The sequence below is a fragment of the Oryza sativa genome, chromosome 3, assembly GCF_034140825.1.
Source record: "Oryza sativa Japonica Group chromosome 3, ASM3414082v1".
In the NCBI taxonomy this organism is placed as follows: Eukaryota; Viridiplantae; Streptophyta; class Magnoliopsida; order Poales; family Poaceae; genus Oryza; species Oryza sativa.
Genome location: NC_089037.1, coordinates 33,033,312 through 33,047,516, shown reverse-complemented (window position 1 = coordinate 33,047,516; position 14,205 = coordinate 33,033,312). Strand labels below are relative to the sequence as shown.

Sequence of the window (14,205 nt, the reverse complement as noted above, 5' to 3'; positions counted from 1 at the left end):
GGGCTTCAAGCCCGGACATAACCATCATTACGCCGCAATAATCACGCTAAATTCCAACGCGGAAACAGCACAAGCAGATCACTCTCCGTGCACGGCAACAACAACACCAGCAGCAACACTCCCAAGCTGAAGAAGAGCAGCAGTAATAACTGATTAGAGGACAAAAACGTGCGAGAGATTGATCATTGATGGCCACCGTCCAATCCACAAAACAATATCTCGCCGGTCGCCGGCGCCGGCGAGATCGGTCGGCTACGGAGTACTGTAGTAGAGTACAGTACAGCCGCTGCTGCTGCTTCTTCGCAAGCTGCCGGCTGGGCCGCATTCATCACTCGCCGCAGAAAAAGTCGCGGCCACGGCCGGCGAATTTACAGGCTTCACCAATAATTTTGACCCTTCAGGATGGCACAACAGTGTGTGATTCAGATACTGCTGTTTCCTACTGCGAGTACATGCTGTGTATCTGCTTGTAGTGTGTACTTCTCCAGCTACGGGGATTTCGGAGGATTGTTACGGGCTATTACTCCATCTGTCCTAAAATATGTTAACTTAGAACTAAATATGTTGTAACATAATACTCCAACGAATATAGATAGGAGGTTGTCCAGATTTATTATACTTCGTATTAGATATATATTTTAGAACAAAGAAAGTACTAATTAGTACTCACCCTATCATAAAATATAGAAATCTAGTATCAAAACACTAGTACTATGATCTGGAGTTCTGGACATACCAGTATGCTCAATTCAATACTACATTTTTATTTTTTAAGACGAAAGAAATACATGTACTACTATAGGTTGCAGGCTTGCAGCTGTGCATTGACCAACTGACAATTTACATTTAAGCGGCTGCATTCAGAGCAAATTTATAATCCGCAACGATAATCTTGATTGGAAATATGGAGTATGTTTGTATTTGTTTTGTTCAGGCGGAGTATTGTATTATTATAAGGCTGCATTTCCAGCAGCTTTATAACTTCACCAACAATGTTGACCTGCAGGAGGAAAAGGAGTAAAATCGCAATAGTACCGTGAGCTGCTGTCCGCAATTCATCAATTTTTTTCAGAGCCGCAGTTAATTTTGCAGGCCTTGGTGTACATATCGGCGTTTGCAAGAACTGGCCGGAGAGCTTGACCACTGCACCCTGAAAACTAAAAAGTCCATCTTTTTTTTCTTATCTAAAAGAATCCATCTTTACCAACCGCAATTACAGTTTTTGTTACTGATTTTGATTGCAATTTCAGAACTTGATCAAAGTGAGGGCCCATGAGAGTAATTTACTCGTTGCTCTTTGTCCAGTTTTTCTTTTGCAGATTTTTTTTCAGAAGTACTCCAGTGCTACTACTGCTTTACTCGAGCAGGTAGGCAGAGGGCAGGCAGCGAGCGTATCATTGCTTTTCTACTGCTGGCTTTCGTTCTTTCTCTGACACCGTGGGGCCCATTCCTGCCTGGCACTAGATGAGAGGAGAGGAGAGGACAGTCAAATTCTCGAGCTTGCCCATTCCCTCGCAGCATCGCAATCGCAGCGGCAGAAACCATCTCTCCATTTCCTCGCGTAATTCCAAGATTGCCAGCTTACTTCGCTGTTCTATTCCTCGGGGTGTGTTTGGATAATGGGTTAAGAGAGATGGGATTGGGAAATGGAAATGAATGGATGGATAGGATGAAATGAAATGAGAAGAATGGATGGCTAAAATTGAAACTTACCTTTTGAGGGGTGGGAAATCATATCCCAAACCCATTATCCAAACATGGCCTTAGAGTTTCGCCATTGGCGATGACTAGGCGGAGAGGAGACCAAGACCCGCGGTAAAAAAAAAAAGCACTCCCTTTTTATTACTGCACATATTTACTGTGGTAACATCCACTGATCCAGAGTTAACAAGAGGATGCTAATGGCTCCTTTTGAACATAGGATTTTTTATAAAAAAAACAAAATGTGAAAAACTATAGAAATGATTGTTTGGATGGAATGAAAAAAAAAGGTAAGAATTAGATGAGAGAATAGACATAAGAGATTTTTTTAAAAGGTTGGACTTCATTTTAAAACTCCTTTAAAACCTTCAAATCCCTATATTGCGAGCCAATCTGAAGGAATTTTATAGGATTTTTGAATAGCTATGTTTTTAAATCCAAATGCTATGTTTTTAAATCCAAATGACCATACAGAGTTTCTTTTTCTATATAATTGAATCCATTTAAAATTTCTTCCCAAAGGTAGCCTAAGAATTGGAGTGATGCATAGCTTAATCTGATGACGAGGGATGCGCGTATTTCAGTCGTCAGTCTACCAAGTTTCTGCAACTGCAACACAGAGAACACCAAGACCAACAACCACCACTTCTGTAGAATAACCTTTTCTGTCTCTCATTTTAATCAATGGCTAATGAACTGTAAGAGCAGGTACAATAGCAGGCTATTAGCCAGCTATAAATATATTTTAATAAGATAAACGATGAGAGAGAAGAGTAGCGGGCTACAGATCTGTAGCCAGCTGCAGCATGGACTCCAAGACACACTGTATGTATGACAGGTGGAACCATATATTAATAGTATAGTAAGCAACTATTGTATGAATTAGCTATTATATCGGCTATATATGAATTGGAGCTAGTAGTGGGCTATACTGTTAGACTTGCTCTAAGCATAGATGCTAAACAGTTGATACGTGGGCAACTGGGCACTGCATAAAGAAATTGACCAAGTAACCACAAAGGCTGAGCTTCACAGCTCAAAAGAAAAGAAATTAGGAAAGGCTAGGACCTGCAGAGCTCGTTTGCTGATCAAAAGTGTACACCCCTTAATCACCGGGGATTAATAACTTAACCCCAATGATGACGATGTTCTATTACAGTATTCCCACTGTTATTAGATCTATAAAGTTTAAGAGTATTTCACTATGGTGATGTAATCAATGTGGTCTTTTAGCCTATCAGCTGGTTTTCTTTTAAAGTTATCCTTTTTATTTGGATAAGAAAGTGTTTTATGGTATAGTTCAGGATGTAAGACATTTCTATTATCTAAAACAATTAGATCTTTGAAGTGTGGACATGAACTTGCCTCTATCGAACGCAGATTCAGTGACATTCCCCCATGACATTCTCGGTGACATTGTGTCACTGACATATGGGTCGGTGACATTGAGTCACTGACATATAAGTCCCATATGTCAGTCACTCAATGTCACCGAGAATGTCACGAGGGAATGTCACCGAATCCCAATCCCTATCTTTAAGCTGCATGTGTTGAGTTCTGAAGTCTAAACTCCGGAATGATATATTGATATCTTTAATCACCTTCAGATAATCAAATGAACTCAAAATCAAAATGTTTGTGCGTTTTTATGGGCCTCTGCTTTAGTAAAAGAAAGGTCCAGCCAAGGCCCTTTACCCCACACAGCCATGTGAAGGAGTGCCTTGAGATCGGTGAAAAGAAACAAGAGAGGAGATTCAGAGATTCTCCCTGCTACTGTAGTAGGCGACCATGGGTGAAAAATGGCCCCAAAGCATGCAGCCTCTAGGTGGTGAGTGGTCACCTCCATCAAAAACCTCCATGGATTCTTCTGATCTTCTCCTCCTCCTCATATGGTCCCTTGTTAATTATCTCAATCTCCAAGTGTTAATCATGTGGTACTAGTGCTTACCCCCACTGAACTTGTGTTTGAAACCCATTGAATGAACTGAAGGTTGGGGTTGATAAATGGTACTAATGCTTGAGCCAAAGTTTTCAACGTAGTAATGATCAATTATGTCCTTGATTAGGGTGTGCTTGTGATTGTGTTGTTTAGAGCCTAGGTGGAAGTAAACAAAAGTGATGGCGTATTGTTGGCCTAGCAAAATAAAGTAAAAATTGTGCTTTGGTGTGAGTGAGGGTCGCCACTTGCAAGCTCCGAGTTGGGTGCAATTTGTCCCCCTTGCCAACCCCTAGTACGCATTCACACTCATAGAGAAATTAATGGCCAAGCATTCTAATTAATCAGATAAAAGACATGGTTTATCTGTGGCTAATTACAGTAATTTCCATCACATTTTCATGGGACAAATTGATTAAGTAAATTACTATAAATTTTTAGTAGCACGATGCATATGCAATGAAGCCTTGGCAATTGTGACAAAGACGTGGTTCCAAGGAAGCCGCGCTGTTACGTACGGTAGGTGTCTGAATTCTGCAATCTGCAGAATGCAGGTGGCTGGGCTCCCAGAAGAAACCCTGTCGCATGCATCACACTTATCTCACTGTCTCAACGATAGTGGCTCACTAGGACAGGCCAAGACGACTAACAGCTAATTAAACTGCTAAAATGAACGTGACGCATGCGACAGTGCTATCAAGCTTCTAATCATGTATTCATGTACTATCCTAATTGAAGCCTACTTATTGATAATGCCCATAGTAAATTTGATAGTATCAATAACATTCTTCATCGCAGTATCACAATTTGGCTCCATATTAGACTAGAGGCCGGGAGTGATATCAAGATGGTTATCTTGATTTCAATAAAAGCTTGCTTTCTTTTTTTTAAAAAAAAAAAAAACTTGGCTCCGTGTTAACAGTAAACCGAAGAATTGACAGGGTAGAGGGATCCAAAACGGCCCCAAGTTCTTAGCAATTGTGCAGTGGTGCACACGAAGTTAACAGGGCCTTAACCTGTCAGTCATTCAGTTAAGAAGGTAGCCAGACTGAACAAGCCCCAGCTGGCTGTCATTGTGGATATGGCATTTGGTGCAGTTGCAATGTGCTCGCCGTGCTGCAGCTACAGCTGCAGCGTAGCATTCATCAACCAGACTGAGAGAGCATGAATGAATTGAGCATGGCAATGGCCGGGACCATTGCTTGTGGGTTACCTTACCAGCTTACCTGAGCTGACATGAATGGTGGTCTCCAGAGTAGGTGAGGTGAGTGACGCCCAGGAGGTTATTGAATGATCCGGAGGAGATGGAGATCCTACCTGCAACAACTAGCAGCCCATGCACAACACATGCCTGTGCCCATCGGCCATGTGTCCTGTTGATCAATCCATTTATCAGTGTGGCAAGAACAATTAACATGCACATGCCTTGCATTCCAGAAGAGAGCACAAAGTTGATGTGAACAGTGGTGAGTGATGCTGATATCTGCTGAAGTAGTACTCATTTTGTTTCATCAGTGTTTTGAGACCGATCTTGGAATAATTCTGTTGATTTGATGGGTGCAAAGGGGTTACAATCACAGCAGATTTACATGCTTACAGCATTCTGAAAAATCGGATTCATCCTACAGAAAAGCTACTGTACAAAGGAGAAGAAACTCAAGAAAGACTGGAGACTAACAGCTACTGTACAGGGTGGAGTGAGCCATCTTGGGGTTCATCATAGAGGCATCAAGATCAAAATGGCCGTGGCCTCATGGCCGCAGCTTTGGCTGATATCCTAACATCTAAACTGAAGCATTTTCATGAACTCAGGGTAACATTGGTGTTGGGCCTGTTGGCAGAAGATGTAGGAACGGGCTCCAGTGGCAAACGTCCGGCCTGATAATGTGCAATGGAAGAGTGCTGATGATGTCCTTCCTTCCTCACTGCCTTTCTTCTGTATACCAGGAATCCTGCAGATTAAGACAAGTTGCAATTTCACTTCTGAAATATTCTGTTGTTTGAGATAACATTGTTCTTTTTACCTTAATTGGTGCGCTAGTAACACATTTGGAATGCTATGCTTATTTAAGTTGATGTTACTTCCTTTTTCATTTTAGGTTCTCTTACTACATGAAAAACCATGTCTACTTGGGACCACGTGCATTACAGATTTCCAATCATTGTTTTTGTGTATAAGGGAAGACTGTTTACCTTTATTTGTACAAGCGAATCTCCATTGCGAGAATATGAGGTGGGGTATTCCTTACTGCAGGGAGTTCTCTCGCTTTCAGTTCCAGGAGAAAAGTTATACATTTCTTTTGGTTTTCCCGGGGTAGAAAAGTATGGCATTGACCTTCCATTTGTCTTCTGTTTTCCATCACCATCAAAAGGCGAGCACTCAGACATCATGTAGTAAGAACTGAGGTGCTCCTGCCTACATACTGTAGGCGTCTCATGTTGATTTCTGAGATAAGACATGGTGCTGAAACCATGTTGGACAAAGCAAGCAGACGGGGAATAAGGCTGTGATTGCGGGCTAGGAAATGACATGAATGGTGATAGCCTTCCATGGGGTGAAAAGGAAGGTGGGGTAGTAACATCAGGACTTGACACAGGCAAAGGACAGCCTTCTATAGTTAAGCCTTGCTTCGCAGCTAGTTTAGAAATCTGTTTCTGGTTTAGCCCTGTTCCATAAATAATGTTCCACAGACTCCTTAGAGATTCCCTCTGGTTATATATTACTTGATCCCTCATAGCCATCTCAATTTGAAGCTCGGCATTAGTCATCCCCTAAAACACACATTATCCATAAGCAGATTGTGGAGTATCAACTATTATGAGGAAAACATACTAAAATGTGGTGGTTACTCACAAGAAGTCTGTACTGACTGAGAATGTGGAGGTAGGTTCTGTTGCCATTGTTACTGGTGGCTTCCTCGATCATATCTTGGAGTTGACGTTTGCGACTCTCATTCAGTTCAATATCCTACATAGTGTTTGCCATATAAGTTTGTTTTGAGGAAACCAAAAACAAAGGACAATCCGAATTTATATTACAAATACCTTTCTGTAGCCAGCACCAGCTTCATCATTGTCGCGTATGTTGTCAAGAATAACTTGTCTCCGTGATGTTAATGCTTGCAGAACAGCCGAATCCTTATCTTTCACCTGAACACAAATTCATCAGAGTTCTGTACACTGCAAAGAAAATTTCTGAGATACTATTGTAACAACATATGTGGTTTAGAGAGCTGCAACAGTCTGCGATGCCACAATACAATTCTTAGTTATGCTATCTCAAAGATGACAACCAGTATTTCCCTTATTGATGTTGCACTACAGGTATTAACTAGAGTTCTGATTGGAAGAGGCTTGTAAGCTGCCAGTGTGTAAAAGAGTAGTTTTTTGAGTTGTCAACAAACTGAATAGGTGAGTAATCAACCTGTTGTCTTGCAATTGCATCATCAAGATGCTGGAGCTCCATTCGATTGCGCTTATTGGTTTCTTCAAGTTCAAACAGTGCTTTCTGCAGATTAATGCGTTCTTGAACATTCTCGCCAGTTTCCTGGCTCAAGATATTTAGCCAAGATAGCTCATTGTCTGCAGCTTTTTCAGTAGGTTTTACACTTAACTGATGCTCCTTCTCAGCTAATTCCTTCTTCAACTGAGAAACCTCAACCTACAAAGTCATAATGGAACATATTTTAATGTGATGGAGTGCTGATAGAATTGTAGAAAGTTCATTTGTGTTTTTTCAGTAAGGCAAACCTGGAGATTGTCAATCATCCTTTTGTAGTCTTCAACATGGGTGTCAAGATGTCCAATGTTTTTCTGTACAGGACAACAAACAACATAAGAACTGGTTTTTTCACATTTATGATTCAGAACCAATTAAATATTTTGCATGGGTGAGAATAGTGATGACTACATAGACACAGCATCTTGTAATTTGTTATGCAGACTAAAAGAAATGGCCCCTTACATGGACATGTGTTTTTATCTCCTTTGCACGATCAGCATACTTGAGTGTATTGGTGGTGTGATGATACTGATCATCAGCTGGTGATATCGTAGCAACCATAACAGTACGAGAGTTACCAGAGAGCCCATCCTTCAGGATTCGTGTTAATTTGCTGCAGAGTACCATTGTCATATAACTAAGATTTTTAAAACGATGGATTCCAGAATGATACACCTGAAAATGGAAATACCTGTTTCGATATGGAACATATGCAAGACCTTTCTTGTTTTGCTTGCCAAGGGCATTGATGCAGTTCGCTAGCGCTAGAAGTGAACGGTTAATGTTGGCTCCATCTCTAAGCTTTTGCCCAAAGTTGTTTGTTTCAGAGGCCCTCTCACTGTTATAATATAAGCGTTGCTTTATAGCTTACTTTCTTAGCAGGGTGAAATGAGAAAAACAATCCAAAAAGGAGTAGGTATTAGTGTATTACCTGCCCGCAAGGTCAACCAACGCAAGCTTTCCACGAAGAACCTGACTACCATATTGTCCTTTTTGTTTTCGCTTCACAGTTATCTCCAGGACAGCATGTGACCTTGGATTTAAAAAAAAAGGATAAATCTTATTAATAGAATGTAGTAAAGATGTCCAGCACTACGTCCTACAGCAGCTGTCTTCGTAGAAACAAAATCTCAGTGATACATCAGATTAAGATATTAAGTATCCTCCTTAAATAGCAGTTCATTAAACAGATAGAAATGCATTGTTTTGCTAAGCAAGATATCAACAAATTCTTCAAAAGCTGAATGGCCATAACAGCATCTACTTACAGAAAGGAAAGAAGGAAATTCACAATATGTAATTACCGTGAAGAAGTTGAGTTTGCTTCTGTGCTCTCTGTCTTGCGCCGACTGTTGCCTATGTTCAAGAGTTCAAGAATCTTATCTGCTGAGTGAACCTAAGCAAATAAAAGATTGATCATCAAAATATTCTTATATGTAGAGGTGAATGGAATGTTGACTAGGCCTATTTTTACGAATATGATGAGGAATGGCATGCAAACACAGTAGACCACTTGCTGTTGTTACAAAGGGCAGAAATTGGTTGTATGAACTAATCATTAAAAGAAAAAAGATGAATAAATAGCTGAAGAAGTCTGAAAGGGTTGGTATCTACAAGTATTTCTTCCAGAAAGGACAAAAAAAAAACCATGCAGATAAATTAAATAGTGCAACTTAAAAATCATCTCTTCCTTAATTGGCTCAATGACGAGAGGATATTATATGCACAAAAGAGGTTACAAGCATTAGGATGGCCAAAAAAATATGAAGAAAACAAAACAAAAAATGCCAGAATTGACACTATTACTACAAGGCATTTGTTTTCTAATTATCACAAAAATTAAACAGATTAGAGGAAGCTAGAAACCTTAATGCTTCTTAAACCAGCAACCATTATACCATGCACAGGATCTTCACGAAGCTCCAGGTGACCTGACGATTTTTCAAGCAAATCATAGATAACCTGGAATTCAGAAAGCACAGAGTTTTTTCACGAAAGTTTATATGTAGTATAGAGAATTTAAGGACTAATAGTTAACTTTTTTAAGAAACTATATATTGCACATTACCTCATTGTACACTTCAAGATATGAACATGAGACCTCAAACGTATCTTTACTGTCATCCTTCTTTACCAGATCAAAGATTGTGCGAAAGCTCAGAACCATAAGACCAGGATCACTATGGGTTCCAACCATTGTATAAGTTTTCCCACTGCACAATCACAAATAACAGAATATTTCACATTATGCATATGAAGCGTAATACTAATAAGAGCCATTTCAGCTTCTAGATCAGTATTGAAGTATTTGTAAAACTTCATTATTAATGGACACAATGATGAGCGTGGATTCCCATAAAAAGGAAAAATGAACTTGCCCAAATAGTATAATAGCTTCACCAAGGAAGCTCCGTAAAGTGGCTAAGTCATATTTTTCATATTATGTCATGATTAAAAAAAAACTAAAGAAGCCTTTCTTACCAAAGTTCAAGTTTACTGAAAAGGTAGGATGGTCTCAGTTTGTTTTAGCATTTATTTAAGTTTCACAAAACAAGAATGGCAATGGACTAAACATAATCATGATTTTGTTTACAATTGGCATGAGGTGAACTCAGCAGATATAGTATATATCACATATCACAAATTCACAATAGTTTTAAGTTAGGCATCTCAAAGGAAAAAAACATAAGAGGAAATCAGGCAAACATAATGTGGTTGATTTGAAGAAACACTTTCATATCATACCAACTGAGTGTAGCAAGTTTTTCAAATGTAAACCATATCTAACAATAGCAGCAAATGAGATAATTCAGGGTTCAGAAATTTACGGCAGTATGTGTGATGATAGCAATATGTGCAGCAGGCAGTATGCTTGCAAACAACAAAACTATCCAGTGAGCATGTACCTTCCAGTAGAACCATAAGCAAAGACTGTCGCATTAAGGCCTTGAACTACACCAGCAATTGTAGAAGATATATTCTTATATACATCCTGCACAAGTAATGTAATTGCATTATCAAAGCACGATCTTAAAATGTGATAGTGGAGTACAAGAGAACATGGCATTTGCCCCCAGCAGTTAACAAGCAAGCAAGCTGGTGCATACGTGTGCGCACACAACAGATTCTCATCTTGTAATTCTCATACATTTTTTCAGTAATGGAAATATAGATACTGAAAAGCTCCCAAGATCAAAAACAAAATCTATCAAGACTTACAGTTTTAGGCAACTGCAGTTCAAGAAAACATTTGTACATAACTGCAAACCAGTTAGCATATAATTGCAAACTGGTTAGCCCAATTATGTATAAGATAATTAAAATTTATTTACAGAGCATATGTTCATTTACATGTCTTCATTAATCAGCCCAACATGGTCCAATGATCACACAATTATTTATGTTTTGTACATCTTGTCTATATGAATGTGACTGACAGATGTCAGATATAGAACATAAAGCATTTTAGCGCCATTGAATTTTTTTTCTTGTTTTTTTTTTAAAAAATAGGGATGTATTTCTATGAAAAAGATAATTATTTTTGTAGACCTGTTGGACTACAATAATAAGATAGGCTATATGGTAGAATAAGTTGCTACCATTTGATAGTCAGTTTTCTTGTTTCCGGCCAGGATCTTGCTGACTACAAAATTTGCAGATGGATTTTGCTTTAAACAGGCTAATAAATTAGTACACAAGCAATTTGGCGCTCCTGCGCTCAGCGCTCTCATGGTTGTATGGTCCACCAAATAAACACAAGACATGTGCGGTAACTCACTACCTTACATAATTTTCAGACCTTAATACAATAGGCACAAGAGGTCGTGTATATCTAAGATGGCCGTGGTGTCGAATACTGTAACTGTGTCAGGAAGACTGGTTTTGACAGGGACCCAGAGTTGCAAGTATTAAAGGTTGGAGCAATGAAGTTAATGTATAAGCGTGCAAAGCATGCTTACAGTGCAGGTTTTCCTAAGAAGATCTAGGTTGTAGAGTTTAATACAACAACTAAACTACAGTCCTTTTCCCTTAACCAGACGTATGTATTTGTTAGGTAGACTACCTAACACTAGTAACAGTACATACTGGATTGCTCCAGACTGAACAATAGTACAAATACTTCGTGTTGGCCTTTTGTTGGTACCAACAGTATTGTTTCAACTGTACAAAGCACGAGAACCTCCTAAATTTAGCAGTTAATGATCCAAAGAAGTAGGTTGGGGTTTGGCCTTTAGGGGCATCATTTCCTAACATGCTAGTTATGAACAATTCAGGAATTTCCAAACTGTGGTGCAGTTCCAAGCACTTGCTGTAATCAGCATATGAGCCCATTTGGTAACAGACAAAGCAGTTCCAGTTTAGAGCATCACAATCTATCTGAGCCTGCATACCGCATTGGAGCACCCGGGCGCATACACATGATCGAAGCTGTATCTTCTCTCCTTGGTCCTGTTTTGGATGAGTTCAAGGTAGTCCTTGGACAGATCAGGGTCCAGCACAACGACATTCTGGGGGGCAAAAAACATACAGGCAACACATTACAATCACAATCTGGCAGAATTCCAACTGAACAACTGCACAACAAATTACGCATTTTACTACTAAACTAGAGCCTGCACCTTATCATCAATGACTTGTATGATATGCCGCGAACGCCGCTGCTCGCTGTCTGTCAGTGGCCTGCACTTCACAGCCACCTGCAGAGAGACACATGATTACACATCGAAGCAACAGAGCAAGCAGCATCATCCCAACAAAAAATCAAGAATCGCGAGAAATTACTCCATTCCATCCGTTTCATCGCAGAAGGATCTATAATCTACCTGTAGCGTGGCCGTCTGCTTGGAAGCCGGAGCTCGGATGCTCGGCATTGCCAGGAACCTTCGCTCGAGAGCTCCCACCAAACAAAAAAGATGCGGTTTTTATCTACCAGAAACCAACGCAATTGCGCCGACGCTTGATAGCCACGCCACGCAGAGGCGGCAAAAGGGGGCGAGGCGCATCCCCACCACACACCAGCAGCAGCACACCGCGGCGGCGAAAAGAAAGAAAAAAACACAAAAGCTTCCACGGAAAGGCGCCACTGCACCGGTGACGACTTGCCCGGCCGGCCACCAACCGCCGCCGCCACCGCCGCCGCCCAAGAAACCGCGAATGCCGGATCAGAATGCCACCTGAATCTCCAGAATCCGCGCAACTCTCTCTCCAAGAACAGACAGGAAGGTCGGGGCCCCCAATCCACGTTGCTCCCTCCACCCAAATTGCCGGGAAGAGGGAAGAACCCGTCACGGCCCCCGAGACGAGCAGTTGGTGGGCAGCACGACACGACGAGGAGACGAGAAGATTCCGGAGGAGGAGGAGATTGGGCGCGAGGAGGAGGGGAGACGACGAGTGGGGGAAGTGGAAGGAAGAACAAGAAGAAGGGTGGAGGTGGTTTAATGGGGTGGTAGAATAATTAATTGGCGGCAGCTGTCGCGGGGGAAGAAGACGACACGGAACAGAAGAGGGGTGTGTGGGGCCCACTCGCAGGGCCGGGCCCACCCTCACCAACGGTCCGTTTCCCTTCCCTCCCTCCGGTACACGACGCCGTACACTACCTCCCTCCCATCCCACACAGCACACAGCTGCACCAACCATCATCCAACATCCATGGCGCCTCTGGACCATGGTGATAAACTCCTCCATGCCTTTGCCATGGCGCCATCCTCTGCCTGCTGCCCCCTCACCTGACATTGACATTGGATTCTACACACTGATCGGTGAAAAATCCCAAATCCGTGGATTACTCCCAAAATGCAAGGATCGGATTTAGGAGTGGTATAGAAAATCAGCGTACCGTTGTGCCGCAGCCAACATCAACAGTGTCATAAACATCTCAATGCAATGGCAGGCTGCAGCAACCATAGCCGCACCCATTTCATCTGAACAGCTTTATAATATATTGTTTTACAATAAAAAAAGAAGCATCCTTAATCATGGCATATGCATTTTTGATGTGTTCTTTGTACGGATAGATGAGTATGGAAACACTTCGATGCAATGGTTACTGTTTATTTGTGCGAAGAAAAATGATTCTTTTTTAGACGAAAAAACATTTCTGTCTGGTGGCAAACAACAATGACATGATGTTTAATTAGTACCTTTTGATTGCCCTGCCTCCTTAATAAGCCCTACGTTAACCGGTTGTGAAAGCAGCAGTAACGTGTAATCAACGGAGGAGTACGTATTTAAGTTTAATGTTGACGTACGTTGGTCACGTTCATAACTGCATGCTAAATTAATTCCTCCATCAAAATAGCCATCATCTGGGATCTGGAAGTTGCTCCCGTGGACGCAATCTTGCACTCATACGCATGCTGATGCCTGAGGAGCATCTTTTTTGGGGACAAATCCAAGATTAAATTTTAATGTCAATTTCTCATAAATATATTCATAATAGGTATAAAATCAACTTTGTGGGGGAAAGTATTTTAAATTACGAATCTATTGGATTAGTTTTAAAACACCGCTTATACTTTGAGTTTGACTAATTTTGTGGGCCACCGTTGGAAAATACTAATTTTGTGGGTAAATTATCTGGAAGTTTCGCTGTTTAAAAACAAACCCAATAAGAGAACACTTGATACTTTGATGATTGGGTACCCTATTTGAAGATCGATCGAATAGCACCGTCCAGTGTACTGCTAGCTACAACCTCGAATGTTTGATTTTGTATCTTGTATTTCCGTGCTAAATCTAACCTGCTTCTGGATGCACCAAACAATCATTGAGATTTGGTCCGGATCACGAACACTATTCATCTTGAATTTTGAAACGAACACGTCAACAAAATCATTAAATTGCTTGCACAATTATTTTTTCTTTTTTACAAATATCATTTTCTTGCATTAGTGGCATCCTCCGTGCCGCACCTAACATGGGCACGACTTTCTGGTGGACCGATAGAACTGTTCACTTTCTGGAGATGCAGTGCCACTGGCCACTGCCAACCCGCCTTCTGAACTTGAACTAAAAAAATTTTGAAATGTACGTGAAATAATTAAAAACACCCAACTACAAAACTGAC

General features: G+C 40.8%; 1 protein-coding gene across 2 annotated transcripts; it reads right to left on the bottom strand.

Moving 5' to 3' along the window:
- Positions 1–5,170: 5,170 nt before the first annotated feature.
- Positions 5,171–12,567, bottom strand: LOC4334272 (kinesin-like protein KIN-8B). 2 transcript variants are annotated; one of them, NM_001418725.1, is made up of 16 exons: positions 11,963–12,567; positions 11,759–11,836; positions 11,531–11,647; positions 10,046–10,131; positions 9,208–9,352; positions 9,006–9,101; positions 8,444–8,535; positions 8,071–8,172; positions 7,831–7,977; positions 7,602–7,752; positions 7,388–7,450; positions 7,062–7,298; positions 6,683–6,787; positions 6,492–6,605; positions 5,831–6,409; positions 5,171–5,589 (listed from the first exon to the last, which is right to left on the bottom strand). In NM_001418725.1, the coding sequence occupies exons 1-16, from the start codon at positions 12,008–12,010 to the stop codon at positions 5,560–5,562; spliced, it is 2,190 nt and encodes a 729-aa protein (NP_001405654.1). In that variant the 5' UTR covers positions 12,011–12,567; the 3' UTR covers positions 5,171–5,559. The 2 variants fall into 2 exon arrangements, with proteins under 2 accessions (NP_001405654.1, NP_001405655.1); NM_001418726.1 differs by having other exon boundaries at positions 5,171–6,409.
- Between the last annotated feature and the right edge of the window lie 1,638 nt (positions 12,568–14,205).